The 22,759-nt window shown below is 37.8% G+C and overlaps 1 protein-coding gene across 4 annotated transcripts in view; it reads right to left on the bottom strand.

Annotated features, from left to right (window-relative positions):
* Positions 1 to 22,759, bottom strand: part of INVS (inversin) — a 153,355-nt gene that overhangs the window by 71,000 nt on the left and 59,596 nt on the right. For all 4 annotated transcript variants that reach the window (XM_087419402.1, XM_087419401.1, XM_087419404.1 and 1 more), the window contains exons 4-7: positions 11,943 to 12,116; positions 8,620 to 8,787; positions 4,682 to 4,862; positions 1,991 to 2,100 (exon numbers count right to left, since the gene is read on the bottom strand). In XM_087419402.1, the coding sequence (XP_087275528.1) occupies positions 1,991 to 2,100; positions 4,682 to 4,862; positions 8,620 to 8,787; positions 11,943 to 12,116 (633 nt within the window). The remainder of the gene's footprint in view (positions 1 to 1,990; positions 2,101 to 4,681; positions 4,863 to 8,619; positions 8,788 to 11,942; positions 12,117 to 22,759) is intronic.

Below are 22,759 nucleotides of genomic sequence, written 5' to 3' on the forward strand. Positions count from 1 at the left end.
CCCAGGGCTGAATCCCAGCCATCTTTCCACTGCATCATACACTGCTTCCTAGTCTTAAAACTAGTTGAGCTACTGAAGTATTATAGCTTAACACTCCTAGGACCTAGTGTGTATGTTTATTAAGTAGATTTGAATAAAGAAATGAATAAAAAAATAAATGTTGGTGGTTATTTGGTTTGCTTTCTTTTACTAACTTGCAAACATTTCTTTATTTAGTATGTTTTCTTAATGATGAATGTTTGCAGGCATTTCATGAGGTTTTTTTGTTGTTGATGTTTTTAAAAGAGAAAATGGCAACCTTTTGTGAGTTAACAGAGTCCAAGGAGATCAAGGGACTTGAAATTGAGCTTAGAAATTTTACATAATTATTTAAAAAATCACCTCTGGAATTGGCCGATTATCCAAAGCAAGTATTTTTTTGAATAAACATCCATAATGTTCTACCATTCTTTCTTACTCCTGTTAGCACAGTTACTTAATTACTGGTATCTGTGCATATGTTAAATTTGGAGTCTAAGACTTGGGTTCAAGATTTTGGGCAAGTCATTTAATCTCTTGGAACCTTGGTTTCTTCGTCTGTAAATAGAATAGCATGTCCTCTCATAGGCTTGCATCGAACTATGGATTGAGTTCTGATTTCCATAGACTGACTAGACCAGGCCAACTGAATTTCTTATCTATTTGTAATAAGAAAGAGCTCCTCCTCAAAATACTACTTTGTATTTTTCTGAGATCTTGGGAGATCATAGAAGATAATGATTTGCCAAAACTCTAGGTGATAAATAGAATAAATTTTTAGCAATGTCAGGAAGGAAGGACTATAGTTATAGTTGGTCTGGGTACCAGAGAGAAAGAAGAGTGAGAAAATAAGGTATTTTAGCCATCTGAGTATTCAGTGTATTCAATGGTGCACTTGGGGAGGTAAGGAAGATGGAATTATACTATGCTGATGATAGCATTCTTATAATTTAATGAAACCAAGGGGTTCACTATGCACCCCATGGAGAAGGCAGCAAAACCAACTGGCTGCTTTCATGAGGGCCTCTTTGGACGAGTCTCTGGCTTTTGGTGGCCACTCATAACTCAGGAAGCTGACACAGCCTAGACACTGGCATGTTGCTGGCTGGATTGAATGACATAATGGATGAGAAAACTATATAGGGCAGTAAACTATAAAGGGCAGTAAGGGAAAAACTATTAATAATATTCAATATCTTTAGAAATATCAAAAATTCATAATTTTTCTTTCTCAGATGCATAATATACATAATTATTAGCACTAGCAATAATAAGAATGCATTCTATTTCTTGAGTACCTGGCTCTATGCCAAGGACTACGCTAGGCACTTGTCATAAATTTTCTCTAATCCTCACAACAATCCTGAAAGAAAAGGTATAATTATCTTCATTTTGCATATGAAGAAACTAAGACTCAGAGACTTGTGCAAGGTCACATAGCTAGCAAATAACATAGTCAGGATTCCAGCCAAGGTTTGTTTAGTCGGAAAGCCTCACCACAGTGCCTTCAGGACAATTAAAGACTGCTGAACACTAAGTTGTCCTTAGTGCTATAAAAGTAACAAAAATATGAAGTACACTTATAGTAAAGCAAAATGTTATACTGAACAGTTAAAATAAAAACTGCATAAAACCTCACATATGACTAACAACTTTACAGAAACTCAGACTACTACTTGCATCACAAAGCTAACAGTATGAACAATTGTTAAAAGATAATTGCTGCACAAACACCCACAAACGAGTACATGTAAAAGTGATGAAATTGGAGTAAGACCAGTGGATTGTATCAATGTCAATTTCCTGTTTATGATATTGTGTTACACTTTTGCAAGATGTTACCATTGGGGTAAATTGGGTGAAGCATACATGGGATCTTGCTGTTTTACTTCTTACAACTGCATATGAATTTACAATTATATCAAAATAAGAATTTAATTAACAAAAAAGATAATCATCATGTTTTACTTACAGCAAAGTTACTCTGAGCTGCATAGTGCAAGGGTGTTGCTCCTTGGCTGTCAGATGGGATGGTTCCAGACTTATTTCTTTCTAAAAGGAGATGGACAATCTGCGCATGGCCTGAAAGCAGACAAGGTAGTTATCACATACAAAGGATGTTAATTAAATTATAATCTATTTAAAGGAAAGGAGTAAGAAACATCACTAGCACCTAATACAGCGTTGAGAATGGTTTCTGAGTAGCAGCCCCCAGTGCAGCCTCTTCTAACTTCTCACTAAAACACAATGATAATGTAGAACAAAGGCAAAAACTTACAACACTGGGAACTTAAAGCTTCAATCAGGAAGGAAATGGCATTAACTATAATTGCCAGATTGAGAAAAAACTATATTGGTATCAGCTCATTGCATTCCCTGGCTTCACTTTATAAAACTGCCTGTAAAAATGGAGGGAAGGCACGTTAGAAGCCAGCCCCTTTCAGACATCAGTGTCCCTAGTCTCCAGGTTCCACCAATCAGAACTGCACAGCTGTTCTCTTCTGCTATTCACGAGGACAAACTATAATATAATCTCTTGTAATCTCTGGAGCCTCCTATCCATTCCTCTAACCTCCCTCCCCTATTTTTAACATCTAGGCAGTGATTTCAAGTCGCAGAAAATAAATAGGCAGAAATGATGAGGAGGTGGTGGAGAAAATACTCTGTGGTGCATTCTGGAGGATGTGGTCTGCATAAGTGAGGAACTGTAGAAAGAATCAAAGAATGAACAAACCTGGTAATAGTATATTTAGGAAACCTGGATTTCATACATTCTATTGCATCAGCATATCGCGGAACCAGGCAATGCAGAGGCCACATGAGCAGAGCAAGGATACACTGCATGAAAGTCAGGCAGAAAAAAGGAATTTGAGTGGGACTTGTGCTCTTCTACCTGCTCTCCAATTGTGGTTGAGATGGATTCTCCATAACGCAAAGGGACAAAAGTAGGATCAAAGGCAATCTATGCCATATCGTCAGTCCAGACACATTTCATCTTGTTTGAAGGATAAAGAGAAAAATTCAGTAAAGGCTGTATGAAACACACTATAGGAGGGGGGAAAAGGAACACCATCAGAGAGATGAAGAGCATACCTTGGAAAATGATCTAGAGAAGGATCCAGAGGAAAATTTCAGGAAACTGTTTGGCATCCGCAACTTAGTACAAAGAGATGGCCTCTATGAGACAGAAAGAACATCCTCAGAAGAGGACAGACTGAAATGAAAAGGGAATGGAAGGCAGTGACAAGGAAATAAGCTGAGATAAAAATAAATACGGATAAGAGAGGGAAATCAACATGCAAACTAAAATACAGTCTGTAACAGGCAGACAGAAAGCAGAACTTATGGAACAAAAGTCAGTTTAGTGATGTGGAGACAAATTTGCAAAGTCCTCCCAGAATGCAGAGGACAAAAAAAGAAGGATGAAACTGTACAGTGAAATGATAACTATAAATCTAACAATAGAACTGAATGCAAATATAAAAGTCATTTTCAAAAGAGACAATATGTAATTTAAAAACTAAGACCACAATAATAAGTGGGGAAAAACCTCAGATTACATTAACAAATACTAAAAGAGTGCTAAATAAAAGTGTGCTAAATGCCTCATTTTAAATACATGAGAATCAACAGATGCAGTTTTGCTCTTGACTCTGACTCAGGCTTAAAAGAAGCTTTTGATCAATTTAAAAGTAACCACTAATAGAACCTAACACTCCCCTAAAATATTAGGCAATTCAAAACCAAATAACAACAAATCTAGTCCATACACTAAAAGGTAGAAAATAAAGGAAACAGGAAAAAAAAAAAAAAAAAAAAGAAAAACCCCAAACACTAATAATATTCAAAGAGCAGAAGAAAGACCGAATTATATACCATGACTATTAATGAGTAAAACTCCTTCACTACAAGAGACTCTCAGATTGCTCCCCTCAAAATCAGACACATACACATACGTACCCTCTCTCATCTAAAAAGGTGATCCCCAAAAAGGCTAAGTAAAAAGCATATCAGGAAAATATGAGGGAAAAATATCAAATCTCATGGTACTGGCACAAACATAAAGTTAAAGTCCTCCTCCCCAAAAATAAAGGCATTGAATATGAAAAGAAGATTATTTTACATTTACATTTGTCAATGAATGTGCATTACTTTTATAATAAAAATTAAAAGTTAAGACATGATGTTGAAATTAAAACTAATATATAACAGGGGCCAGCCCAGTAGCACAGTGGTTAAGTTCACATGCTCTGCTTCTGGTAGCCCGGGGTTCGCAGGTTCGGATCCCTGGTGCGGACCTACGCACCGCTCATCAAGCCACGTTGTGGCTGGCGTCCCAGATAAAGTAGAGGAAGATGGGCACGGATGTTAGCTCAGGGCCAATCTTCCTCAGCAAAAAGAGGAGGACTGGCAACAGATTTTAGCTCAGGGCTAATCTTCCTCACAAAAAACAAAACAAAAAAACCTAATATATAACAAAGAATACATTTATATGACTAAAATTTACACATACAATAGAGAGATTTAGGTATAAAGGGCCACATATCAATTAAGAATTAAAATAATTAAATCAGAGGTAGGAGTTGACGGGAGGAGAAGGAGAAAGTTTCCTACATTCATGCAGTTCCTCTACTGTTGATCTTCTGAGTCACACTCCACTCACCTAGTAGAGCTGCCCAGTGAAGTGGGGTTCGAAACAAGTTATCGTAAGACGTTATGTTGCAGCTCTCGTATGAGGTCAAGACATCAACCACGGTCACATTCCCATCAGCGACTGCAAAGTGAAGAGGTGTCCGACCCTCGTAGTCTTGCCAGTTCAGTAGAGACTCCGTTGGAGCAGCATCCTATTTTTAAGGAACCGTAGACTTCAGACATGAATTTCAGACATACACAGAATCCTCAATAAATCACATTTGACATAAGTATTAACTGAGCAACTTTCCAAACCTCTATATTCTCTCTCAGCACAGTTAAAGTGATAAAATTGAGAAAAACGTATACAGTCTGAATATTTAAAAATTTATTTTCATATTTAACTATAAAAGGTACAGAAAAGATATAATAAATACCACGTGCTGACTATTTAGGTTAAATAGGTATCAGATTTTGCCTAATGTACTTTTATATCTGTTATGGATTTAGCTAAAGTTGTATGTTTTGTTCTTTTGCTACATATGTATGCATCCATAAACAATACATAAATTTTGTATGTGTGTTTTCAATATTTACACTTATGCATTATACTATGTATACTCTTTGGCAGTTTTTTTCTTTCAGCGCTATGCTTTTGGGTATTTATGTTGATACTAGTTCATTTGTTAAACCACAGTTTAGTTATCCATTCTCCTAATGAGGGATATTTAGGTTATTTACATTTTTTTCTCACTATTAACAATAATGCTGCAATGAACATGCTTCCTTTACATGTCCTCTTGTAGCACACGTGTGAGATTTTTCTCCAGCCTAGACACCTAGAAGGGGAATTGCTGGGTTGAAGGATATCTGTATCTTCAACTAGGTATTTTCAAGCTGTTCTCCAAATGGTTGTACCAATTAACACATCCACGACAATGTGTAAAAGTTTTTATTTCCCCAAATGGTGGCACAAATTAACCACTTGGTATTGTCAAGCTTACTACATTTTTTCCATTATAGGTATGAAAGGCATTTCATTGATATTTTAATTTGTATTTCTTTTATAAATGAGGTTGAGTTTTGTTTTTTTTTCTTTTTTGCTGAGGAACATTCACCTTGAGCTAACATCGGTTGCCAATCTTCCTCTATTTTGTACATGAGCTGCTGTCACAGCAGGGCCACTGACAGACATGTGATGTAGGTCTGCGCCCAGGAACTGAACCTGGGCCATGGAAACGGAGCACACTGAACTTAACTACTAGGCCACTGGCGTTGGCCTGAGGTTGAGACTTTTTTATCATGTGTTTATCGGCTATTTGGTTTTATTTCTCTATAAATTGACAGTTCACAATTACTGGATCTTTGTAGCAGATATTATGATGCACTGCTTAGGTCCCCCCTTCAAGACTAAAGAACTTATTTCCCCAACTGCTGGGACTGCTGCCAGCAGATGACCCTGCTTGTTGGCTGTCTTCTGGAATTGCTTCAGTGAAAGAGAGTTACCTCACCCAAGGTCATGTCCCTTCTTAGATTAGGTCATATCCAAAGCCAAGCCCTCCTGCCCCAATTTGAGAACTCTCTGAAGGGCCATCCCAGATTTAGAGCTGCCTGTACCGCCAGCCTATTTTACAAAAAAGAGCATGAAAGTTATTATAAACACTTCAAAAAAGAAGTAGAATATTACCACAATGGTATTTTAGGCCCTGGAGTCTCCCAAGGACCAAGTTGTGTTTACAAGGGAAAAAAAGCAAAATTTGTGAGGAAATAAGATATTACGAGTGAGAATTACCCTCCAGGACTTTGATATTCAAATTAACACATAAAAAATATAAAATAGCTATCTATGAAACATGTAAAAAAATAAAAAGTAAGGAAGGAACAAAAACTATCAAAATGACCAGGCAGATCTGAAAAACAAACAAATAGAACTTTCAGAAGTGAAAATAGAGTCACTAAGGTTAAAGGTTCAGGGCCGGCGCCATGGCTTAGCAGTTAAGAGCACGTGCTCCACTGCTGGCGGCCCAGGTTCGGACCCCAGGTGCGCACTGAGGCACCGCTTCTCCGGCCATGCTGAGGCCGCGTCCCACATACAGCAACTAGAAGGCTGTGCAACTATGACATACGACTATCTAATGGGGCTTTGGGGGAAAAAATAATTAAAAAAAAAAAAAAAGGTTCAGTGAAGAGGGCAAACAAGAGATTGGACCCAGCTGAAGAAACACTGTAAACTGGAAGACAGATTTGATGTAATCACCCAGAATGTGGCAGAGAGAGATAAGATGGTGGAAACATAAAATGGAAGTGAAGAGACATGGAAAATGGAGTGAAAAGGTCTAAAATACGTGTAATTGCAGACCCTAAAGGCAAGAGTAGAAAGAATGAAAGAGAGGCAATACTTAAAGAGATAACGGCTATACATTTTCCAGAACTGAGATGCAATAATCAGAATGTACACCAAATAGGAAAAAAAAATCCACAGCTAGACACACTGGAGTAAAAGTGCAGAATGCCACTCAGAGAAGAATTAAAAAGCAGCCAGAGAGAAAACATAAATCATCTATAAAGGAATGACAATTAGACCAATAACAGAATCCTCAAGAGGAACAAAGGCAGAAAGCAGCAAAATAATAGTCTGAAAGAGCTGAGAAAAGTAACTACCCAGAGTTGTGTACACAGGAAAACTATATATTCAAGAGTAAGGCAGAAATGCAGACATTCTTAATTAAAAACAGAGTTTACCATCAATAGATGTACACTATAGGAAGTTCTAAGAATTATATTTCAGGAAGTAAGGTAACTCTAGAAGGAAAATTTGAGATTCAAGAAGCACAGAGCAAAGAAATTAGTTAACATGCAAATGGAAAAAATCATTGTATATACAAAATAATATCTTTTGAAGTCTAATTTGTGTGCTACAAGCAAATAGGACTAAATATTAGACCACCATAGCATGTAAGTTGGAATTTGGAAAGGAATGATTAGAAAGCCTCAAAGAATCTACTGATAAATACTCAAAATTAATAAGAAAGGATAGTAAGTTGGTTAGATATATAATCAATGAACAAAAATATCAATTGCATTTCTACATACCTGCAAAAACTAGGTAAATATATACCCTAGATATGGTAAAAAAAAATTCAAAGCAGCACTATTTGTAAATAGCAAAAAACTAGAAGCAGTTCCAAATGTCTGTCAATAACAGAATGAACAATGTCTGGTTTATTAATAAAATGGAATACTATATAGCAGTAAAAATTAATATATTTACGGCTACACACAGCAATATAGATGAAATTACCAGCATAATGTGGAGCAAGAAAAGCATGTTGCAAAAGAATACATACAACATGATTCCAGGTATATAAAATTTAAAAACATTAAAAACTAAACAATATATTATATAGGGATATGAATATATATGGCAAAACTATAATGAAAATCAATGGAATGATAAACCCCAAATTGAGGACAGTGGTTGCCTCTGAAAAAGAGGAGAATACAATGGTAGTGGGAGGTACCCAGAGGACTTCAAAGGTAATGGTAAAGTACTTTTTCTTAAACTCAGTGATGAGCACGTGAGTATTTGTCGTTTCCTTATTCTTTGTATCGTACATGTAATTTACAAATATCCACTTACATCTATTCAATATTTAATAAAAACAAGTATAAAACAAAGTCAAGGAACGATAAATATAAATTCAGGAAAGTAGTTGATGGAGAACAGGAATGAGCGCGGCAGGGGGCGAGAATGCATTTGGAAATTGGCACATTGGAAACTTCTATGTGGTCTTAAATAGCAGTATTAAAATGTTCCATTTCTTGGAGATGGGTTCACATGTCTGTTGTATTCTTTTGCTTCATAATTTGCTTGTGTTTCATATATATGCTTTCAAAAATACTGAATATTTCATAAGGAACATTTTTTTTTGGAAAGGCCATCCAGGTCCAGCAGCACATTGTACTCACCAGAATGCATCGCACTGTATGAACGGCGCTCGGATCTTTGTGGTTGGCTGCCCAGTGAAGTGGGATCTTGCCTTCGACATCAGGAATCCCGATGTTGGAATCATGCTTGATAAGCAGCTTCACGTGCTCGGGGTTATTGTAGTAGGCACTCCAATGCAGAGCTGTTTGCTGCAAGATTGAGAGATTCTCAAAACAACAACAACAATAACAACAGTAACAGTAACAACACAACAGCATACTTTTCCCAAGCTTTTAGGGTGTGACAGGCACTGTTGTAAGAGTTTTATATATTTTATCTCATGTAGTTGTCATGACAACTCTGAGAGATATGTTCTCTTGAATTTGCACGTGATTGATGAGGAAACTGAGTACAAGGAGGATACGTAATCTGCTCAATGACACATAGGTAGTAAGTGGCCAAATTGAGATTTTAACCCAGGCAGCATGACTCCAGAACCTGACCTCTTAACCATGGCAGGCATTTAGGTCATCAAGTACTAATAAATGATAATGCTGAGAAAGAGAAAAGCAGCCCAATAATTTATGAATAATTATCAGCAAGTAAGTGATGATCTTGATATTGCAACAAGTACTTTACGAATTTGATAGAATGTTTTGAATTTTAATATCTATCAAAAAGAAGATCCATGCATAGGAAATCATGGATCTGAACCCATTTCTTACATCAGAGGATAAATTTAAATTTAACTATAATTTTACAGGATAAATTGTTAGACTTAGTTACTGATGTTAAGCTACATTTTGAAAATATAGCAACACTTGCTTTATTCTAGATAAAAGTTAAAAATGAACATTCTGAAGTTGTTGATGTTGCTTTAAAATCTTTCTCTGCTATTCTTATCAATCAGTAAGACTGATTTCCCTATTAGGAGAGTTATTAGGGAAACACATAGAAACTGTTTAGATATACATTATCCCTTGCAAGTAGCACTGTCAGCAATACAATCTAGAATTAGATCATCTAACAGCAGGAACCAAGCTCATTTGTCACATTAAAAATTTTAAACATTGACATACGTGGTATTCATTTAAAGTGTACCTACGGGCATTTAATACGAAGAGTCACTATTTAACTCATTACTTTTTGTTTAGTAATAACTGCAGAACAACCTCAAAAAAGTTACAAATATAATAGCAATTAATTGCCTATAACTACATTTTCAATAAACAACATGTACAGTTTCTATAATTCTTTTTTTCCCATATGTTTTGTTTGTTCTGAATATATTTACTGAAATGTAATGTCATGTCTGTTGAATCTAACAGTAAAAAGTTTAGGGTTGTATTTTCTACATCTTTGTTTTTCACTTTTCTAGTAATTCTTTTTTTTAATACTGTGGTAAAATGTACATATAAAATTTACCATTTTAACTGTTTTTAAGTGTACAGCTTAGCAGCATTAAGTACATTCACATTACTGTGCAACCATCACTATCATTCATCCCCAGAACTTTTTCTTCTTCTCAAACTGAAACTCCAGACCCATTTAATAACTCCCAATTCCCATCTCCTCCCAGCCCCTTGGCAACCACCATTCTGCTTTCTGTCTCTATGAATCTGATTACTCTGTTCCTCATAAGTGGAATCACACAATATTTGTCCTTTTCTGTCTGACGTATTTCACTTAGCATAATTTCTTCAGAGTTTATCCTTGTTGTAGCATGTGTCAGCATTTCATTCCTTTTTAAGGCTGAATAATATTCCATTGTATGTATACACTGCATTCTGTTTATCCAGCTGTCCATTAATGGACATCTGGGTTGTTTCCATCTTTTGGCTACTGTGAATAATGATGCTATGAACATGGATGTACAAATATCTCTTCATGTTCCTGATTTCAATTCTTCTGGGTGTATAACCAGAAGTAGAATTACTGGATCATATAGCAGTTCTATGTTTAATTTTTTGAGGAATCACCATACTGTTTTCCACACTGGCTGCACAATTTTACACTACCATCAGCTGTGTGCAAGGGTTCAAATTTCTCCACATCCTCACCAACACTTGTTATTTTTTGTTTTTGTGATAATAGCCATCCTAATGGGTGTGAAGTGCTATCTCATTGTGGTTTGGGATCTATATAGAAGAATATATAGATCCTGGAAGACAGCAGGAAGTTCATAGAATGTACTGGGGAAGACATTATAAAGCCCAAAGACATTTGTAGCTTCTTAAATTGTTAATAGGTCTTTGTGGATTGATCAAAGTACTTTTTTCAGTGAAATATTAGCACTATAAATGCTGTGAGTTAGGAATAATATTAGTTCACAATAGTTGTAAAATAAAGTTAAAGGTGATTTCAGAACTCTGGGTTATGTGAGTGACTATTAAACAAAATCTGAAAACTACATGAAGAACACTAGGAGAGTGAAAGGATTACGGGATATAAACCCAGTGGATTTAATCATAAGAGTTTTAATTATGTGGGAGTGCTGGAGTTAGCAATACTCTATGATTAAGTGCCTGGCGGAAAGGAAGAGGATTATTGCACTTGTCTAACTAAACACTATATTTTTTTCCTGTAAAGAATGATCAGAGTGTCCATCAAAACAATGACGAGTGTGTATATAATATGCTAAAATCAAGAGCAGGGAAGATCACAGATCCTAGCAACAAATGCCAGACGAAATGTTAGAGCCCAAATGAAACTACTACTAACAATTTTAGAGCTAAGATTGATTGAGAGCATCCTATGCGCTGGGCATTGTGCTAAACACTATTTATATGCTTTATCTCATTTTATCTTCAACAGCCCTATTATCCCCTTTTCATATAAGAGAAAATTGAGGCATAGAGGAGTTAAGAAATTTGCCCAAGGACACAGAACAAGTAAGTGTTGACTTCTAGATTAAAATTGAAGAAGTCTGATGCTAAACCCCAAGCCATTAAACCACTATGTGCTTCGTACATTACCCCGGGCATCTGGCCACCACAAGTCTAACCACCTATAGCAACTTACAGTAACCACTTGTATCAGGACCAGTGGTCAAATACTGGGTTTTGGAGTTAGGTCTGCATTGAATTCTAGTCCTGCCACTTGGATCTTGGGCAGAATTTTAATCTTCCTGAGCTTCAGTTTCCCCATCTGTAAAAAGGAGATGATACTACCTACCACACCTGGTTGCTAGGAGGATAAAATGGTGGAATCTAAGTGAAAGACTCTACTAGGGTGTATGGAGAGTTGAACTTGTTCTACCATGCATATGAGTGGCAATTTAGGTCTTCTTCTTTGAGGTTTCACATCCTAAAAGGAAGCATTTTCTTTCTGCTCTTATTTGCCTTCAATTTTGACAGTCCATTACCTTGTTTCTATCCTGTGTGTCCACTTCTCCTGGTGCCATAAACTTCAGCAGAAGCGCCAAACACTTCGGGCTCTTGTGCCGGGTGGTCAAGTGCAGAGGAGTCATCTCTTCCAGATCCTTCTGCATCCAGTTTGCTCTGCGTGTCAGTAAGAGTTTCATGAAACGATAATTTCCCTAAATAAAAAACAAGAGACAGTAAGAAGAAATTTAGTATGGGGCAAAAGAATTTTTTTAATTTTAAAATGTTTTAAGTATTTTAATTATTCTGCCAGAGTAATAACATGCAGCTAAATTAATAAAAGGAAAAATACTTATAATTCCACTACTCTATCAATTGTATTTTTTCATGTTTCCTTCCAATCCCTTTCTATATGCATATAGTTTACACAGTGATTGGTCAGTATTTCGTTGTGTTAAAGCAATGTATTTCATTTAACAATTTTATTATTGTTTCCAATATTTTCTTTTATAGAAAATGCTACAGTGTACATCATTTTTCTTTTTTCTTTTTTTTTGTTTGCCGAGGAAGACCGGCCCTGAGCTAACATCTATTGCCAATCCTCCTCCTTTTTTTTTTCCCTTTTTCTCCCCAAAGCCCCAGTAGATAGTTGTATGTCATAGTTGCACATCCTTCTAGCTGCTGTATGTGGGACGCTGCCTCAGCATGGCCTGACAAGCGGTGCGTTGGTGCACGCCCAGGATCCAAACCCGGGCCGTCAGTAGTGGAGCGCGCGTACTTAACCGCTAAGCCACGGGGCTGGCCCCACATCATTTTTCACATAGTTTTTTTTTCTTAATTTTTTCATAAGAATAAATTATCAGGAACCAATTTACTGGGTCAAAGGAGTTTGTACATTTTAAGGTTTTTGGTGTATTTTCCAAATTGCTATCTAGTAGCAGCAATGAGTATATTAGTTTCAGTACATTCTGACCAATATAGCACATATTATTTATATTCAAAATATAATAACTCTGTGAAATAAGCAGAGATTTTTGACCCCAATTTACAGGTGAGAGAAGTGAGATTCAAACTTTTGTTCATAGTCATCTGGTTCACGAAGAGGAGGTGCTTAGTCTTCTTGAAGAGAGCTATTTACAGACACAACTAAGATAGATGCAGCTTGTTCAAAGTTTGAGTCCTAGACTCATATGGTCACCTAAACACCAACCCAGAAGTCACTGTAGGCCATCCAGTGGCAGGCAATGCTCTCCACATCAGTTAAACCCTCCCATCTGGTAGAATCAACCCATCTGGAGAAAGAAGTTTAGCAACAGGGGCTAGAGCAATACAGGCCAACGCTATAGTATGGTTGTGTAATATGGGAGCTTTGAAACCAAACAAAACTCTCGAAAAATAGGTCTTTGGAGCTCTTTCTTGAGATCTAGTTCCATATTTCCAATTCTAGTTGGAGCCTTCAAGATGCTTGGTATCACAGATATTTCAAAGTCAATACGACCAAACTGCATGATCAAGTTCTCTGCCTAATTCATGCTTATTTACTGTCTCTATTCAAAGCTTAGAGACAGAGTTATCTAGCCTTTTCATCTTCTGAGATCGTCTACATCCTTAACCTTGCTGGAAATGTGGTCTTTTAGCATCATAATGCATTGCTGTTCTAACATGAGGGGCTAACGCTATTAGTAAGGAAGACATTTGTTAACTCAAGCAGGCCCCTCACTGTGAAGAATGTGAGGTTCTAAGGCAAAGGGGACTAGCTAGATCAATAAAGAGGTGCAGAGGGATGAATAAGACTTGCCTGCTTGCCCGCAGGGGCACGGACAGGATTCAACTCAGCTCAAGGGTTGGGGCAGAGATAAGAAAGAAGAGGCTAGGAAAACAGTCCATATGGCTGTCTATATTAGATGGGCCCACTTGGAATGGACTAAAAAACTAACTGATGCAGCTCAACTAGTTCCTCTCAGAGAGGCTTTCCTTGACCACCCTAAGTGGAACTTACTTGGTTATTCTTTATTCTAGCGCCCTTTCATTTCCTTCATAGCACTTTTCTCAGTTTGCAGTCACATATATATTCGCTTATTTCCCTTCACTGTGATCTCCCTCGCAAGCTGTAAGCATCGTGAAGGCAGAGACTATGTTTTATTGACCATTGTGCTCAGCATAGTTTCTGGCACAAAATAGGTGCTTAATAAATATTACTTGAAGGACTGAGTGAATAAGAGGAAATGAAATATCTTCTAGAGGTTTTGTTCTTATTTTAAAATTCTTATTTACAGGTGCTATATTAGATCACAACAGTTAAGACTCTTAATTCTCAAATATGTGTTATTTTGTTACTCTTATTTTTAATGTTTCAATTCTCTGAGCTTCATTCATAGTATACATCATATATCCGGACTTATTTCACCCAATGCCAGCTTTCGAGAAGGAAGGTGCTAAAATTTCCTCAAGAGGGCACCCTGCTCTAAATCTCTTGCCATTTTTTCTTTGAAAAAAAAGAAAAAGTGCCTAGGAAAAACAAATCTATGTGGTACTTCATATCAAAAAATAAAATTTTACCTTTCTGAGCATAACATTTCAAATATTACAGAATAATTCATCATGACCTTTTAAAGATATTCAATCAGACGATGATTTTGATTGCGAAATTTAGAGGAAAAGGGAAGGAGAAGAAGGAAACTAGACTATCTTGGGGGAACGGTGACTACTGACTTACCGACACAGTGCTTGGCATACTTACATTTTACATTATTCTGGGGATTCTACCTACACAAAACGTGGTACATCTCAGTAACGATATTCATTCATTCATTCCACAAGCATTCATTTAGCCTTGTTACGAAGCAGGCAGTAGTAAAATGTGTGCACTAAGCTTTACTTATTACAAAGCTCTCTGATGTAGATTTCATCTTTGCTCCTCACAGAAGTATCATGGAAAATTTTTACAGATTAAATAAAGTATCTGCCTGTGCCTCTATTTCCTCATCTGTAAATAGGGATAATGGTAGTCCTTGAGATTATTGTCCATATGAAATGATGAAGATAATCTTTGTAAGGTACTTAGAGCACAAAGCAAACTCTCAGTAAATGTTTGCTAATCTTATTATGAGCAGTTTTCCAGTGTGGAGGAGGCAACAAAACATAGATGGTGGGGTGGAACCAAGAACGGCCCATGATAGAGGGCAAGTAGATAGAAAGATTTGACTGTACGTACTGTACATAGTTCAGATAGTGATTAAGAAGAGAACCAAGGTTAGGGACAGATAAAAGTAAAAATAGTTGAAATGTTAAAAATAATGGTTTTTCTGATTTTTTTTTAGATTTAGAAAGACATCTATACTCTACCTACAGATAATGATGATATAAGACCAACAAGAGCATATCCAATAGGAATTTACCCCGGGGAAAGGTCAGCTATATCATCAGGCCAGCTTCTCCTATTCCAAAGGACAGAGATACATCAGATATTATGCACAAGTGCTGGGACTAGAAGCAATACAATCCATTTGGACCAAGGTCAACTTCCTTAGTCTCATGAACAAGCATTTATTAAATGCCCAGTGTATGTAAACTCAATTCTGGGAATGAGCAGAGGGAACAGAGAACTCTAAGAGCTAAAATCAGGAGAATATTTATAGTGTCTGTGGAAAAGGGGCAGACACTAGTTTGAGGCAGCAAGCTAATTTTAACCCTCTGAAGGTTGTATGACCCTGGGGACCCAGGTTAAAGGTTACTTTGCTTCCCGTAAAGTCCCCTCAATAAAAAAACAAAGTGTTCAAACATTTCCTCAATATTGTTTGAAATTAGGACTTACGTGTTCAGGTTCATTCTTATAACACAAATACTTTTGGGAAGATTTGGAAGTTAATCATTTAGTACCATATCATAGGGCCCCACAAAACTTGATCCTGAGGTGAAGACTGTTTTGGGAGCTGCTTTTATAATTTCTGACTGGGTAGGAAATAGTATAAGAGAGAAGGAAACAATAGATCAATAGAGCATATATTCTTAAGAAAACTCTGACGGTAGGTGAGCTGAAGTTACAGAAAGGTGCTGATTTAGTCACTAAAAGGACATTACTCTGACAAGATCAGGTCTATTGTACCACTGAAATGTGAACACATTTCCTAATGTCTCAAAACATTGAATAAGGTGCTGTTTTGTTTTCTTTTTTCTGCTAGGTAGTCATAATCCTTATCTTAATCTTCTTGTAATTAGTAACACCAAGAGCTTCTTTTGTCTATAACATAAATGATTATGATTTCGATTTTCCCCAAATGCATGAAAAGAAATATAATATCTAAAAGGATAAAAGAGATTGGAAAAGTTCTCTGATCCGGAGAATAGCACTTGCAATGAATCTGGGAAACAAAATCAGCCCCAAATGTCACTTTTAACCTTATATTTTTGTCTGTCCAGTTCTCTAAGATGAACTTCTTTTTAGAAAAAGGATATAGTCATTTAATCTTAATAATAATGATACAGAAATTCTGAGTGAAATACCTTGATATTTTGCTTTAGATTTTCTACTTTTAAGAAACAAAACATAACAGATATGGTTAATGCTCCCTTGTGCCCTTGCCCAAATCCACTACCTTCTCTCCCGCTTTAGAGCCCACTATCCTGAATTTGGCGTTTATCATTCCAATGAATGTTTTAATACTTTTATTTTTTACAAATAAATGTATCCATAAGCTACATAGTAAAGCAATATTTTTGAGATTTATCCAAGTTGCTTTGGCTCATACATTTTCACTGGAGTATTTTGTGATACAAAAATAATATATTGTATTTATTTATTCTTCTCTAGAGGAATATTTAGCATGTTTCTCATTTTTCACTATTATAAACAATATTGTAATGAATTGTCTTGTACATATCTCCTAGTGAATCTGTAAGAATTTCTAAAACTGCTGGGTTGAAATTGCTCTCTCAAGTAGCTACTCCAATTTATATTCCCACCAGTAATATATGGGAATTCTTGTTTCCCCACAACCTTGCCACACTTGGTTCTGTCAGACTTGCCAATATAATGGATATACCATTGTGTTTCACCATAGATTTAATTTTTATTTTCCTGAATGAGGGAGAATGTTTTTATATGTTTATTGGTTATTTGTTTCTTCTTCAGTGAATAGCCTTTTTGTGTTGTTTACTCATTTCCCAATTTAGCTATTTGTCTTTTTCTTACTAATCTGTAGGAGTTATTTACATATTCTAGATACTAATTCTTGGCTGGTTTTGCACATATCTTCTCTCTTTGTGTGGCTTGTCTTTTTGCTTTGTTTATGCTCTTCTGCTAAGAATGAATTCATGATCTGAATGATGATATTGTTAGCTTTCTTAGCATTAGGTTTCTTCATATATTTTGGAATTTTTGTTTGCAGGCTCATTTTAAAAAGAAGACTGTTTGCTGTTGTTTTTCATTTGTTTTGTTTTTCTTTTTTTCTCTTTGCTCTCCCTTATAGCTCCTAACACCCAGCTCCTAGTTCATTATAAGAATCTGTTCTTACAATGATCTTTTGGAGCCCTATCTCCAGTGATATTAGAGATATCAAAGTTATTGTCACTGAGCTAGTGGGCAGCTTCCTGGTCCTGAGACTTGATCTTTGTCCTGCTCCCGTCACTTCTCTAGGCAAACAGCTTCCTCTAAAGCTATAGCCTCATATTAAGGCAAAGAATAGCCCCAAATTCTAAGCATTTTCTTGGCTTTAGTGTGAATATGACCACTTTTCACTCACTTAGCGGGAAAAAAGGGAGCATCTTCCTGAACCAGAAGTATCTGAAATCATATTCTATAAGACTGCTGTCTGTCACCGGTAAGTGCCTTAATCATTAAATTCTAGACAACTGGCAACTAATCTAATCTGCAAAATATCTTGGATCCCTGCCTCTGCGTTTCTTCCCAAATGGCTACCATATTTTCTATATCTGGTTTCTGGAAGCCTTTGCTATTTGCCTCCTCCTCAGTTGAAACAATTACTTTAACAGACTCCAGTGCTCAAGACTTGGCTAACAGTGCCTGTAGCAGCCCTTTTCCCCACTGCAACACCGAAGAGCCCAGATACTTTCCCAAAACCAATACCTTGGAACTAACATGTTTCCTGATTAACCTCTTTGCATTCTTGTTCTCAGCACTCTATTTACTCTCATTGTATTTGGAGAGAAAACAATTTTTCACTTTATATACAAATGTTCACTACATTTTTTGTTCATTTATAGGTTTGTGTATAATTTTGTCCTGGAAATGTTACAACTATATATACAATAGCACAAACAAATGTAAGGCAGGCATTCTGCCATATTTCATTCTAAATCCTAATCATATTATATACCAAAAGATACATTATTTCAAATTGAAATGGAAATAATAGAAAAATGATTTGTTATTAATTCTAATGATATATATATAACTATATATTTATAAACTCTCAAGACATTTGCTATATTAATTTTTTAAAAAGAAATCACTATCCCTAGGAAGTATATAGGTCACAAATATCAGTAATCTCACACTTTTCTGTAATGGTTGCAGACACAAATGAGTCTTGGAAATGCCACAATAGTGTTGGGAGAGGCACTCTGCATTGGCCCTGAGTGTCCCTGCATGTACTTACTGAGTATGCCAACAATGCAAAGCCTTGACTCCTCTTTAACGGGGCCACTTCTCAGAGTTGGGTTTGCAGCGAGCAATCTTGAGGGACATTAATGTCCTCCAGGATATCAGACAAAGAGTAGGCTTGCTTACTGCATACTAAAGTCTGGCGATTCCCCAAATTCAGCATTCCTCAGATGTCATGTAAACCCACTGAGTGTTCAGTGTCCATCTGGGTCCTCTGCACTGCCCCCACGGGTCTTGGGGGCAAGGGAAACTGATGCAAACATGCAAGTGCTCATGCTATCTGTTATGCCATTAGTAATAAAGCTTTTTTTGTCTCTGATGATAGTCTTATGTCTTCTGCCAGTACCCATGGTCGATTTAAGATAGAACATAAAAAAGAAAAAAGAAGGGTAAAACTAAATCCAAGACCTGACAGTAGAGGCAATGTGGCGGGATGCTGCCAGAGACATAGTTGTCTTGAAGAGTAAGGACAAAGGCCCTTCAGGTCAGGTTCAGAGATGAGACGATTTCCTGAGATCACCTCCAAGTGGTGGGCAAGGTAGGGGAGGTAACGGACCCCACTGTCCTACCTGTAGCGAGTCTGAATAGTGAGGAGGAGGATTAAAACAAGCTGCCCAAATGGTGTCTTGGTCTTTGCTTCCTTCCTCTGGGCAGGCAGAGGAAAGAATGTTAGCATGACAATGGGGCAGCAAGCTGAAAGGCAGTGTGTTGTGGCTGCTGAGGCAAGGAATCTCCCAAGTGGAAATAAATTGTGAGAGCAATGAGGACCTTGATATTTGACACAGAACTTTGGGTGGACTGAAAACATTAGAAGTTTAGTTGGTTGATGAGTGAGCAGCTGCTTAAAAGTGAAAGTGAATTTAAAGCCTTGCCTAATAGCACAGAGCCAACTGTGCTATATGCCTGATCCTGGCTGTAGCCTGGTTTGTCTGGCAATGAGGACAAAGCACTGCATATAGAGATGGCCACTGTCTGAAGCAAAGCTGCTGGCTTAATAGTGCACTTGATGCACCGAGGTTCCCCTGAATGCCTCGGCCTGGTTTACTGATGATATGGCTAAGTTAAAACCTGATGGTGTCTGCTGGGAGGTGGTCCAACCACATTGAGGAGGCAGTCCAACCTCAATGACAACTCTGGGAGACTGACTATGGAAAGGGCAAGTCAGCCCAGCTGAAATGAAAGCCATCATCCTTACCTTAGACAATACTCCTGAGGATGCAGCATGTTTTTACTAACTCTTAGGCTGTTGCCAATGCTCTAGTCATCCAGTCTGCCACTTGGAAGACTATAAATGGAAGATTAAAACCACCCCTCTTTGGGGCTACAAATCATGGAAACAATTTGTGGTTGCCAATTGAACAGTCTGGGTCACTCATGTAGATGCCCACAGTTGTGGCCTGTTCTCTTATAAGACCGACTGGAGTCAGGTTGCTGAATAAGCCTGCACTGCCCAGCTCATTGGCCATTTGCCACCTGGATCCATCACTTCACTAAACATGGCAATGAAACCATCATCATAGACTGGGCACAAAACAAAAGGTGTTTGATGTAGAAGCTACCACTGCATACCAGACTTGTGTATTATTCTAAGTTGGCTTGTTTTTCTTGTGACATAGGAGCCACATTAACAGGGCATTGCCCCTGCTCATCCCTGGCAGGGACTCCTGACCACCCTTTCTCAGGACCACCTCATGCCTCCCCACTGCAGACATTTTCCAGGTTACAGTGTTGCTGTTACGGTTTGATTAGCCTATACCAGCCACAGCACTGAGGCCCTTGAAAGTAAACTGTTTCATATTTTGGGGTTTCCAGACCATCTAACTGTCATAGTCTGACTATGATGTGCCTTTTGTCACAAAGACCATCCAACAATGGGCCAATAGTTAAGGTATTCTATGGACATTCTATGCTCCCTATCATCCTCAGGAATTTGAAATTGTCGAGAGCTGGCCTGGCCTCCTCAAAAATAAACTCAAAAAGATTTCTGATCTCAGTTACCTCTTCCTGTCTACACACCTAAAAGAGGCAGTTTGGTTGCTGAACGTGGCTACCCCCAGAAAAAATTCATCTCCTCTTGGAAGCCTCCTGGGAAACAATGAGGAAAAAAGGAGTAGAGGATTATATATCACTATTTTGAAAATTTGGGATTCTGTCCTGCCCATTCCTGGTTATGATGCTTCTTTCTTTCCCCTAAGAACAACCCCAGGCTGGCCTGGTTGGTACACCCCCTGGCTGGCAGCCCAGCCAAAAGAGGGCTTAGAGATTCAAATTCCATTCTGGTTCAGCCACTTGGACTTGTTTGCTTGATTGACATAGTCCTAGATTATAAATTCCCAGAATGACCACCTGATTGAGTATACTGCTCACCAAGTCCTCCTACAGCGGCCCATGTGGGCCAAGGTGGGGGATATAATGGGTGTCTACAAATTTGTCCCATATGCACCTACTTTCTAGATAAGAGGAATGGGTGCAAGTAGGGGCTGATTGGAGAAAAGGTGAAGAGTTATAGTTATTGGGATGGGACATGCTGATTTTGTGGCCGAGGAGGGAAAGCATCGACTTCAGAACCTGGGAATGGAACACCTGAGACCTTAGGAAGTACAGGATGGGAGAGGAAATTAATACTCTCTTTGTCCTCTGGATCCAGTACTGCATCCTGGAAAAACAAAGATATTGTTTGCTGCCTGAACCAAACAGCAGCTGAGGCTAGCAGTCTGATCTGCTTCTGTGTTTGGAGCACATCCTCATCCATGTGCTACGAAGCAGAAAAATTCATGTGGACATGGATGGTCCTGAACTCCTGCTGGGCTTGATGCCACCAAGGGCAGCTCCTGAATGGGGATCTCCTCATACACGTAGAAACATAGGGACTGGCACAACCTTATTTTAACCAAATGGATACAAATTCAGATGCTTCTCCTGATGCATGAGAAGCCTTGGGTTATGCCATGTGTGACGATCGAAGCTGTAACTACTTGATGATACTGCCCATGTGGCTTAGCCAAATCAGTGTACTGGTGATCCAAGTTTAACAACAAATCTGAGCTAAAGTGACTCATACCTTTTCAGGTTATATGTTTGTATGTGGAGGAGAGTGGGACATGAAATATTCCTCCATTGGGTGTGGGGGTTGCTTTTTAGCCCATCTAGTGCCTCTTTAATTATTGACAATGACTTCAAAGACCAGCAAGTCAGTCAAATTCCCTTGCATGAGTCAATACTGCAGGTTGTTCTCATCCTGCTGCTGGGAGTCCTATTAATTACATGTTGTACGACACACATTAAACAGATTTGTTCCCAGCCTCTGTTGATCAGATTAATCAAAGCTGCTGATAGAATGGCATGCTCATGTCAAGAACAGGTAGGGCTAAGTGATGGATTGTTGGGAGAGGCAATTTACCATGGGCCCTAAACATCCCTGCATGTTCTTATGCCAAAAATGCAGTCTTGACCACTCTTGACTTGGAGAACTTCTCAGGGTTATGTTTGCAGCAATCAACTTGAGGGATGAGGTCATGTCTTCCTCAGGGCTTACTTACTGCTTACTATAAAAACGATGGATTCCTGAAGTTCAATGTTCCTCAGTTGTGATGGAAACCTACTGTGTGTACACCATCCATCTGGGCCTTCTGCAGCTCCCCCATGGCTCTTGGAGGCGAGGGAAACCAATGTAAACATATAGGTACTGATGCTTTTGCTATGCAGTGAATAAGAAACTTCTTTGTCTCAGACCCTGGAGTCTTGTGTCTGTTGTCGGCACCCATGAAACAGTAACAGACTAACTTCTTAGCTGGTATGTAGGGTAAAATAAAATCTCAGGCTCTGAAAATAATTCTACAGTATTATGATACGAAATGAAGTGTAAGAAGTGAAACATATGAGTAGAGAGGTGGGCAGGGACTAGAAAATGAAAAGTCTAATATAGCATGATAAAAAATCTAAAATTTATCATATAGGCAATGGGGAGTCAACAGAGACTTGAGGAAGCAAATAACATGAGTGGATTTGTGTTTCTAGAAAATACCCTGGAGGCTGTGTGAAGCATTGATTTGAGGGGAACAAATCTTTGGCAGTGAGACCAGTTAAGGGGTTACTATAGCAATCCAGAATAGAAATATTGAGAGCTATACAGAAATAAGAGGACACATTAGTGAAACATATAAGAGGACTCCTGAATGAGTACTAGATGGACAGTGGTGTCAACAACTGAAAAGATGGAAGGAAAAATAGGGTTAG

Source organism: Ceratotherium simum, chromosome 29 (genome assembly GCF_057802395.1).
Source record: "Ceratotherium simum simum isolate JZ-2026a chromosome 29, ASM5780239v1, whole genome shotgun sequence".
NCBI classification, from domain to species: domain Eukaryota; kingdom Metazoa; phylum Chordata; class Mammalia; order Perissodactyla; family Rhinocerotidae; genus Ceratotherium; species Ceratotherium simum.